General features: G+C 38.5%; 1 protein-coding gene across 1 annotated transcript; it reads left to right on the plus strand.

Annotated features, from left to right (window-relative positions):
• Positions 1-415: 415 nt before the first annotated feature.
• sox18 (SRY-box transcription factor 18) lies at positions 416-6,189 on the plus strand. Its single transcript, XM_065286191.2, has 2 exons — positions 416-1,075; positions 2,726-6,189. The coding sequence occupies exons 1-2, from the start codon at positions 682-684 to the stop codon at positions 3,700-3,702; spliced, it is 1,371 nt and encodes a 456-aa protein (XP_065142263.1). The 5' UTR covers positions 416-681; the 3' UTR covers positions 3,703-6,189.
• The last annotated feature ends 4,670 nt before the right edge of the window (positions 6,190-10,859 follow it).

The following is a 10,859-nucleotide window of genomic DNA, read 5'->3' on the forward strand; positions in this document are numbered from 1 at the left end:
CTATATGAGTAAAACACTATTTATATAATATCTTTATAATAATACACTACAGGATTGTCCATAAATAACTAAAATATAACATTGAAATTTTCTTTGTGTGTGTGTGGCACGTCTGTACATTTGTGTTTCTTGTTAATGGCTTTCTTTGTGGTCTTAACTCTCAATACAACCCTTAATTCAGGGTTTCTGTTATGTGTGTGCGTGTTTTCAGATTTAGTGTATGTGCCCTATATGTGTGTGTGTGTGTGTGTGTGCAGGCCTGAAACAATGGCACGCTCAGATTACATCGTTCTGTGTGTGGAGGGGGGCATTGTGGGGAGAGGCTGAACTCCCACTGGCCGCCCCTCCCGCCTCTTCTGTCCAAGCCGAAGCTCTGATTGGTTAAAGCCATGTATATATTTACAGCATGGGTTCATCAAAACTCACTACAACTTTAAAACTCAGCACAAGAGCCGTCTGCTCAGTCCGCTCAGGAGTTACAAAACACAAACATCTGTGGGATTTTATACATCTGAAACCTCAGCAGCTCTTTTTAACTGTTCTTTTTTGTGTGTTTTGTGTCATTTGTGTCACTGGTTAGCCAGTATTTAAAGTTACTACCGAAAGACTAACAAAAAGGTGACCAGTTCTAGTATTCCTGCTGCTTTAACAGCGTGCTTTAACTGTGGTGGTCTCGTTGGAATGAATATATCTGAGTCTAGTTGTTGTCAAGAGTCCAGTTCTCAGCCCAGCCAGGTTGTGGAGCGTGGAACATGGGGTGCACCGTCCTGCACTCCGGGCCCTGACAGGGGACATGCTTTTAACCACAACCGGACCACAGAACTGATGCCGGTGCCCGGCTCCAAAACGCGGACCGGATCCCGAACCACGAGCAGTGGAGGAGCCACAGAGGCCAGGGCGGGAAGCCCGGACTCAACCCGCCCCGGTGTTCTGACCCTGGGCTCCGGAGAGGGAAAATCTGATTCGCGGATCAGGAGGCCGATGAACGCTTTCATGGTGTGGGCGAAAGATGAACGCAAACGTCTGGCCCTGCAGAATCCGGACCTGCATAATGCTGTACTCAGTAAGATGCTCGGTAAGTCCGCTTGCTGTAGTACATCACCTTGTGTGATGTGTATGTTGCATGACTGAAAACCAGAAGAGGTTTACATTTTGGTTAAGTGGTATTGTGTGATATTTTACACCAAGTGCTTTAAAAAGTACTACTGTGTGCGCTTTATAATTTATTCAAAAGACTGCTAATGTGATTAAGAGCACTTTAAAATCATTGCTTGATGTCTTGAAGATCAATAAATCCAAAGTATCTTAGTACTAATAAATTACTGTTGCACTGTGCCAAGCAATTACCACACACTGTAAAATAAATCTTTTTGCACATAAATTAAATCAACTTGGGGATTTTATAAAATAAAGTTTACATAACTAAAGCAAATTCAACTTGATTTAATTAAAAGTTACATCAACTCATCACTTGCCATTTATTTATTTGAAACAAATTTTTTTTTCAAAGTGCATTTGCACTTACAAATTCAGAATAAAAGCAATTAAAACTAAATGCTCATCATTTAAAAAAAAAAAAAACATAATATTTTATTATTGTATTTGTTATTTTGTTCAAATGATGTTGGCATTGCTTAAAAAAATCAGCCAGTTCACATCCCACTGTTTCTGTATAATCAGACTGTTTTGTTTTCATTTAAAAATAACAAACTAAATTTGTTTATTATCGTGCATACAAACACAAACACTTACACATGGCAGTCTATTATTGTAATCGTCAAAATTGTCAATTCATCTCATGCAGGTCCAAATTATAGATGAGAAAATGCCAGTTTTGGCAGGCATGATGGAAGTAATTCTTAAAGTTGCACAATATTTGTGTTTCGCTCTTTCTGGGGGAGACAAATTTGATGTCCTCAGTTTATTCCTATTGTTTTTAAGATACATCGAATGCCCTGTTACTAACAGGGCCAAAGCAGACACATAAGCTTCTGATTGTCTGTAACCAGTGACCCATCAATAATCCAAAAACTGCAAACCCTGTGTATTCAGCAGTAGTTACAAGCAATGTTCAGGTCACACGCACCTCTAGTTAGTTCATTTGTAACAGCACAATGAGCAAAAATACATTTAAAGAAAAGATAAACTCGATCACCTACATAACAAATAACAAACTGGGAAGTGTGTTTTGTCCAGTGATTTGATGTAATCTGTTTAGATAGATAGATAGATAGATAGATAGATAGATAGATAGATAGATAGATAGATAGATAGATAGATACATAGATACATAGATACATACATAGATACATAGATAAACCTACATTTCTGCCTGAGTAATAGTTTGCTAAATAAAAACAAACATAATATGGTATCTAACATAGATCAAACATACATTGTAAAAAAGATTTGTTAATAAAAGTTAGTTACCTGGTTGCCTTAATAGTTAACTCAAAAAAAAAAGGCGTTGTGTCAACTAATATTAAAGTTTAAGGCAACCAGGTTACTTACTTTTTTTTAGTTTACATTACAATTTTCCCTATTTCAGAATAATCCAAATTATTTTGAATAATAAATCAAAAATTTTTGATGCTTTGGTATAAATTGTATTTTTTTCTAATGATGAAATACTAAATATTGAAATACTGAAGTATAAATTATGTGAATATACTACACAAAGTACTGAAAATAATGGAAGTAATGCTTAATACATTTTTGCTTTCAGGTCAGTCCTGGAAGGCTCTGAACACGCAAGACAAGCGTCCATTCGTGGAGGAAGCTGAAAGACTCCGACTGCAGCACCTCCAGGATCATCCAAACTATAAATACCGCCCTCGCCGTAAGAAACAGCCCAAGAAAATGAAGCGCGTGGAACCAGGCCTGCTCCTTCAAGGCCTGGCCCACGGCATGGCCGGAGGTCCCGGACCTGGCGACTCCTATTCCCCACATCGCCACGCCCATCACCTGTTGCCTCCTCTCGGACACTTCAGAGACCTCCACCCGTCTCCAGAGCTGGAGAGTTACGGCCTGCCCACGCCGGAGATGTCCCCGTTAGACGTGTTGGAAGAAGGAGGTGGCGATTCTGTGTTCTTCCCTCCTCACATGCAGGAAGACGTGGGTTTGACTTCATGGATAAACTACCACCACCCCCAACATCCAAACCCCAGTCACCATGGAGGCCACCACCCTCATCACAATTCCCATAACCTCCAACATTCCCACTCGCATCTTAACCAGAAGTCTCAGCTCGCCTGCCTCCCGATGCAGGAGAAATGCCTGGAGTCTACAAACCTGAATGCTCTCTATCCTCCCCAGCCCAACATGAGCCTACCAGAACCATCCAAGGCTCTTCACGCCCCCAGCACTCCCACAAGTTATTACGGTCAGATATACGGGAGCAGTCAACCACAGCCTGCATTTACATCTCACCTGGGCCAACTGTCTCCACCACCGGAGACCCCCGCCACATCTTCCGTCCCCTCGGTTGCCCAAGCCCCTCCACCCTCTCTGGACACATTAGACCACCTGGGACCCTCAGCAGAGTTCTGGGGCGAAATGGACAGGATTGAATTTGATCAATACCTGAATGCAAGCAGGACACGATTGAGCAGAAACGCTCCATGTGAGGAGAGCAGCGCTTTGATATCGGCCCTCTCAGACGCGAGCAGCGCCGTCTACTACAGCACGTGCATTACTGGATAAAACTGAGCGTCTGGCGCACACATGTACTTCTGATTCATTTCACTCATGTTATTTGATTCATTGTTCAGGGAGTCGTTTTAGCTGGTGTTCCGAATCCTTGTTTTAAATAAAGGTGGTTGCTGAACTCCATACGTGTCAAGGATGGTTCTCATTGTATAGACTGCACAAAAAAAGCGTATTTCACATCATGACTGGTCATTTCTAGACTCGATAACCTGTACTTTCTGAGGCTGTGGTCAATTTAAACCGATCATTTGCTGACTCCATACAGCTACTATATTCTTACGGTCTCAAGTAAGGGTACTAGGAGGTGGAAGTCAAGAATGTGAATATTTTTATATATATATACACACATATATATAAAAAGCTTTAAGTTGCTTTTTATATTTTTGTTTATTTTTATAGACATTTTATATAAGGTTGGATTGAAATGGTTTTGCACTGGGTATGGGACAACCACTCTAAGCTCTTTTGTACTGCACTTATCTTTCTCATTTCTTCAATTCCATTCAAAGACCATCTAAAAATCATACAAATATGATTTATAATTGCAAATTCTCCCTCCTGTATGACTGAATTCGGCATTTCATGTATACATTTATTTAGTAATACTCACAGTTCTTGAGAAACACAGCTCGGCAATAACTCCTGGTCTCCCTTTTGGTAATAATTATCTTCAAATAAAAAGAGTTTGCAATGAAAAAACAATGTCTCTGAGCTATTAAATCAACACGATTAAATTGAAAACACACAGTTGTACATAGTATTTCACCGAAAGACTTTCCCAAACCACAGCGCGCATGTGTTTTTCTAGATTCTCCTACAGTTTTTATAGTTTGTATTTCACATCAAATGTATCAATGAATATTTTGCAAAATAAAGTTGTCACTTAATATTGGGTATTTGTCAGAATTATTTAGTACAATTGATGTTAGAAAATGATTTATGCAAAGCCATGTTGAAGCTGCATTTCTTGTTTTCTTATGAAATACGCAAGCGAGAAAGAGATCAGCGCCACAATGTTTAAGTTGTAATTCAGTCTTGTCTCTCCGATTCCCTCCTCTAAAATTTTTGATCAGCCACAAAATGAGCTTGGCTCTTTAAGCTATTTTTTCCCCTAAAACCACGAACAAAAAGAAAACATTTCAGCTGAGGAGAACAAAACTGAAGCTGTCTACTCCTATGTCTTCATACGCAGAGAGTCAGCTCTGAGATTAAAGAAATGCTCCCTTATGTTGATTCACTCGGTACCGGAGGACAAAAAGATCGACGTATGTGTTTCAAAAAGGAAAGCGGTCTTTCCAAATCATTTACATTTCGGGCAAAACTCCCAGTGTGTGTGATACCTCATGCCGAATGCTACACATTTCATGTGTTCTTTTCCTCAAATATACACCCGTGTCACGCTGGTTATATTTGGATATCGGTTCTGTCCACTGATTTTCCTGCCAAGACTTTAAGTGGACTCGGTTAGGTGCTGCAGGGGTCGGCCGCCGTGCGGTAAAATTTCATCCCGCCAATTAATTAGCCATAAAATTAGGAGGAATGTCAAAACAGAGGAAGATCCTGGGGAAACTGGGGATGTTGGGATAGCTGGAATCTGTGTGTGTTTGAGAATATCTCTGTGTGTGTGTGTGTGTTGCAGCAGGAAGGATGTGTTTGAGGGAAGAGAAGCTTTTTTCTGTCCTGACCAGTTCCCTAAATGGAAAGAACAACAGACCAATCATGCAGGTCCAGTCATTCTTAAGTCCCATCTGCAGGTCAGCAAAACTGCACCACGTACGCTTACAACAGCATAGTGAGTTTTCTCATGACATTTACCATCAGAAGACACCATAGCCTTTATTTTATTCAGTCACAAAAATACACTAACGTTTGAAGATTTTTAAACACTCAGCTGAAATGGTTCTCGTGATTTTAAAATGTTACTTTTGTACACCAAAATGCAATTGTGCAAACATAATAATTTCTATCATTAGAAAACTACAAGAAAACCTTTTTTTTTTACTGAATAATGAACCAAAAAGAGCTCAATTTGTGAACTCATTTTTTTAAGCATTTCAGGGGGAGACGTCAAAAAGCTGTTTGATAAAATGACAAGAGTGCAATTTTGCAAATTATAGTCAAAGGTCACCACACAGAAGATTCTTAAATATAACAGTTTTGATTTATTTTGGATGCTTTTATGCATTTTTTATGCGTTTTGATGAGTGTACTGTTATTCTGCACCGTCACAAATATAGTCCCTAGCAGTCACCTTTTCAAAAAGTACACTGTTGTGCCTAAAGAGGTCATATAAGTACCTCAGATTGGTATCAAAGAGTACTTATTAGTACCTAAGGTAAATATTGGTACTAAAGGTATATATTTATACATAATTGGTACATATTAAGATCTTTTTAAAGGGTACTGTCCCAGTGACACTTTAGGACCATTTCTTCTGACAGTGTAAAATGTGGAAAATATAAATAAAGAATGAGTAGTGTATTTCTGCTATATTTGTGTATTTGTTTGATAGAAATAGAGTCGTAAAGCTTTGTGGTTGTGTGTGTTCTATTTAGCAGTTTAGGGTTTATTGCACATCTGTGGCTTCATGAAGACATTAGAGAGGTTTTCATGACAACCCCTGGTGATTCTTTCAAATAAAACTGATTATAAAACTTGAATTGTTGGAAGATCAAATCATCAAAACTATCACACATCTCACACAACACTGCAGACTAAGAGTCTCTGACATTTAAACAGTATGCTAAAAAGACGTTATTTTGTGTATTTGGTGTGATGCAATGTGATTGCGTGGTTTATGGTTAAAAAATACATTATTTTCCATATACCGTAAATTTTTGTAGCTCCATATACTGCCTTCCTCAAACGCGTTGATTTTGTACAAAACTCATCGATTTAAAAAGCACTGTGAACCTGATTGGCCAGCTAATCTGTACGTTGTGATTGGCCTGAATACCTCTGACGTCAACCAGAAATGTGACGCTCCTTACCATGTTTGAAAGATTTGTTTACAAGCAATGCTAACAGGAGTTAACTTACACACTGTAAAAAAAAAATGGTTTTACAAGTCAATTCAACCTAATATTTCAAGTTTGGGCTTAAAAAATTGAAATAACTTATAAATTCAAGTTGAAATTGCTTAACTTCATTTTTTAAGTTAAAGTTACATAAAAATATGTGTTGATTTGACAAAAATGCTGCAAATTTTTTACAGTGCAGGCTGTGAGTCCAAAGCGGGAGGAATTATGATAATGTCGGTCTTGTCTACATCACCAATCCCAGGAAGTAAACTGTTGCCTACAATCTGTGTGTTTGTTGTAGTCCAAAAAAAAGAGATTTACTTTGGAAACGATAACTCGCGACATCTTTTACTTTGGGGTTTGTACCTTTTGCATATCATTTACATGTACTAATACACACTTACACACCAAAGGAAATGTAAAATCGTGAATCGGACAATAGTTGCTCTTTAACTTTAGCTAAAGGATTTCAAAGTGTTTGTATCTTGTCGTAATGGGTAAATATTGGACAGAACACACCGCTAGGTTAAAAATGACCAAATGCTTGGTTGTTTAAATGGGTTATTACAATCCATGGTTGGGTAACTGTTTTAGGCCAGAAATAAAGTGAATCCAAACTGTGATTTTACATTTTTGAATGGCACTATGGCAAGAGATCGATACTCAAAGGGTTGTCTCTGATAAAGAGAAAACTGTATGATCCAAATGTCTATATAATGAGATTCAATTGTCCATCTCCCTTCAGAGTTCCCACATCAAAGAACCCTTTTCACACAAAGATTACGGAAAATACATGGAACTGCGCCCGGGATTTGTCCGGGGATTGTTTGATTTTGGTTTATTCACATTGCCAATGATTTTCCAGAATCTTTGTGTTCATTCACACACACATGCCATAAAGATTCTGTAAAGACACGTGACGCATGTAACGTATTGCACTTGTTATAGACATTTTTCCGAAGAGTCTGAAGTTTGCTAATTATCCTTGATTTCTCTATTTAGAAACCATACGCATGCATTTTTGTTTATTATAAGATCATAAAGTAGCATTCAAGCATATACGGCCCCTTACGGCATTGTTTCTGCTTTTTGTTATCACAGGACGTTTTCCGTAAATATTACGGCATGTTACTAGGTACCCTTTATGTGAATGATCCCAGCACATTTACGGACGTGTTTTTTGTTCAGAAGGCTCTCTCCCAATTTTACAGAAATTTTCTGGGGTCAAAGTGCTGCCTGAATGTGGTTTAGGTTTTAGCATGTGGCTGAGAATAAATCCACCAAAAGTTTTAGGCACCCATAACACATTTGGCTGATGATAGTTTGCTGGGAAAATTTTGTAAATAATGTTCAGTTTCTTGTATAGATCGATCAGTTCCCTTAATATCAATATATCATATTTTTACAAAAAAAGCAACACTAATGGACTTAAATTTTATGAATCACCAAGAACCACGGTTTCATCTTAAAATCTACTTTACTGTTCCACTGAAGACACAATGTCACCTACATCTTGGATGGCATAATGAAGAATAAATTAACAGCAAATTTTCATTATTCTGTAAATTATCCCAATAAAACATTTGATGCATAAATACTGATGTTAACAGTTTTTTAGTGTCACACAAATATTAAATAAAAGTAAATAGAAACATCAGAATATCATGCAGACCCACTATGTCATTTAAGTCTCAAAGCCAACGAATGTTACAATATCTGACTTGTCTTTGTGTGTAGATTGTTTGCGTGTGTTTTTTATTTGCGCACATGGGTGTGTTAGTCTTTTCGTTTGTCAGTAATGAGAAGGCAAAAGGATCTTTGTTTTAGAAAAAGCTTTTTATTATTGCAGCTGAGAAGCACACGTGTGTGTTTGTTCACACACTTGCTTCAGCTTTTCCATCAGGCCAAAGTACGGACTCTCCCCAAAACCCCGTCCAGCGAACTTACCGCATGATGTCATCTGTTTATTTTCTGTTTCTTTCCTCCCTCCTTCTTATCAGGAAGCGTGGCCCCCTACTCTTCCCTTCTTGGACAGGAAGTAGCTCTGCCTCCTCTTCCTGTAAAAGCAGCAGGACGAAGAAACATGCGTAAACCAACAAATACGCATGTGTCGGTTAACATGTAAAGAAACACTGTATCTATTATGGTGCACGATGGTCTGCCGGCCTACTCGGTACTCAAGCTGATCTCATACACGGCATCTGCTGCATTTATACAACTAAAGAAAATGTGCAACATCTTGAGATCATTGTGAGCCGTGACTTGGCCTAGCAAGCAAGTTTAGCGCTTACATTATGTAAAATATCTTGGGAACTTTCTCCATTTAACAGAAATGAACAGCCGAATATTATTTTAGAGGCAGCGCTGGAAAACACAGCTGCTGGTTGCTGGTTCCTGAGTTCTCGCATCTAATCTTTATTGTTGTACCAGTGTGTAAGTCTCCTCTGACTTTCCCTTTCCTGAGCTGTCAGCGTTATTTACGATCAGAGCCGCACACAGGCCTGGTGGTTTGGTGGCCTTGGGTTTGCATGACCTGTGGATTGTGGGTTCAAACCTCGGACAGGACAGTAACCATGACCCAACCGAATGGACGCGTGCCATCCCTCACCGAGCTGCAGACGCAGGTTGCGACCAGTTCTGGGAAATTATCTTTCTGCATTATATTATTATGTTACAACTGAGAACATTGACACTTGTAGTAAAAGCGAGTACTGTATGTACACTTAAACAAACTATAAAAAAAATTGGCAGCCTGAAACGACAGTTGTGAGCGGAGTGATTCGTCAGCAAAAATATTTATATATTTAACAAGTTATAAATTAGGCTTCGGTCGGGTTTTGCTAATTTGTGTTTTATTGTTATGGGCAATTTCACATGCATTCTGATTAATATTTACATTTAATATACATTTTTTAATAGCTTTTATTGTATTTTACAGGGGGCATGGCATGAAAACCTGACTTTTTCCATGTTTAAGGTCTGTAATTGGGTTCCCAGTGCTTCTATCAACCTAGAAAATGTGAAAAAGATCAACCCAGTAACTTAGTTTTGGTACACCATTCTATGAAAGCATGTGAAACAATAGGTCATTGAAATTTGGCTCTCCTTATGATGTCATAAGGAGCTCTCATAATACCGCCCCTTAATCTGCACTATCCAACAACAGCACTGCCATTTATATCAGAGAGAAAGAGAGAGAGAAAAAGTAATTCACAGCAAATTGAATTTGAATTGCATCAATCCACCATCATTGTGATCAGTGTTTGCACTTCATCCGCTCATTTGCATTTTAAAGGACACACCTAAAACGGCACATTTTTGCACACACCTACAACGTGGCAATTTTAACATGCTATAAGAAATGATCTATATAGTGTATTGAGCTAAAACTTCACATGTGTACTCTGGGGACACCAAAGATTTATTTGACATCTTAAAAAATGATTGTGACATGGCCCCTTTAAATCAGTGCATACACTGTCAGAAAAAAACACAAACTGTATCTTGTATGCCATGGGGTCGTTCCTTTTTGTACCTTCATGGGTATTCAACACATTTAAATGGTGTACCTTTTTGGGTACAACATTATACCCCAAGGACATAGGAGGACAAAACATTTATCTGTACCTTAATAGGTCCTTAAGATACTGGACCCTAGGCCTTGTTTTAATTTGGAAATATAACTAGTTTTAACAAACATTTCTTACTAAAAACATTACTTGTGTGCATATAAAGGCAAAACTAAGGTCACTGATGTATTTTAAGACATGACAGTGCAAGTTCTTTTCGTTTTGGACAGCTCTTACATTTATTTTAGTCTGGGACTAGTCTCATCCCTGTCCGGGAAACCACCCCTGTATGTTTTGTATACCTGTAAAGGTAAAAAACGGAAACTTTTACCACCCCAGTGACAGAAAAGGTACAGTTTTATCTTTAAGTGCATACACTGAGCTACGCGCTGTGATTTCTACTGTATGCACTGCTTGTATTAGTGCCAAGAAATCTCACATTATCACACATCTGTCACATGTCCACCTGACTTTTATTGCATTCGTGCACTAATTGTTAGACTAGCAGTTATTTTAGGACAAACAGGAAAAGTTCAGATTTGTTTGGGGTCAACGCGTTTCG

The sequence above is a fragment of the Paramisgurnus dabryanus genome, chromosome 21 (assembly GCF_030506205.2).
Source record: "Paramisgurnus dabryanus chromosome 21, PD_genome_1.1, whole genome shotgun sequence".
Taxonomy (NCBI): Eukaryota; Metazoa; Chordata; class Actinopteri; order Cypriniformes; family Cobitidae; genus Paramisgurnus; species Paramisgurnus dabryanus.

Bases quoted from the DNA above. Each gene is read 5' to 3' on its own strand.
- sox18 (XM_065286191.2), top strand. From the start codon at position 682: ATGAATATATCTGAGTCTAGTTGTTGTCAAGAGTCCAGTTCTCAGCCC. The intron at 1,076-2,725 runs GTAAGTCCGCTT...TTTTGCTTTCAG, and splicing joins TGTACTCAGTAAGATGCTCG to GTCAGTCCTGGAAGGCTCTG.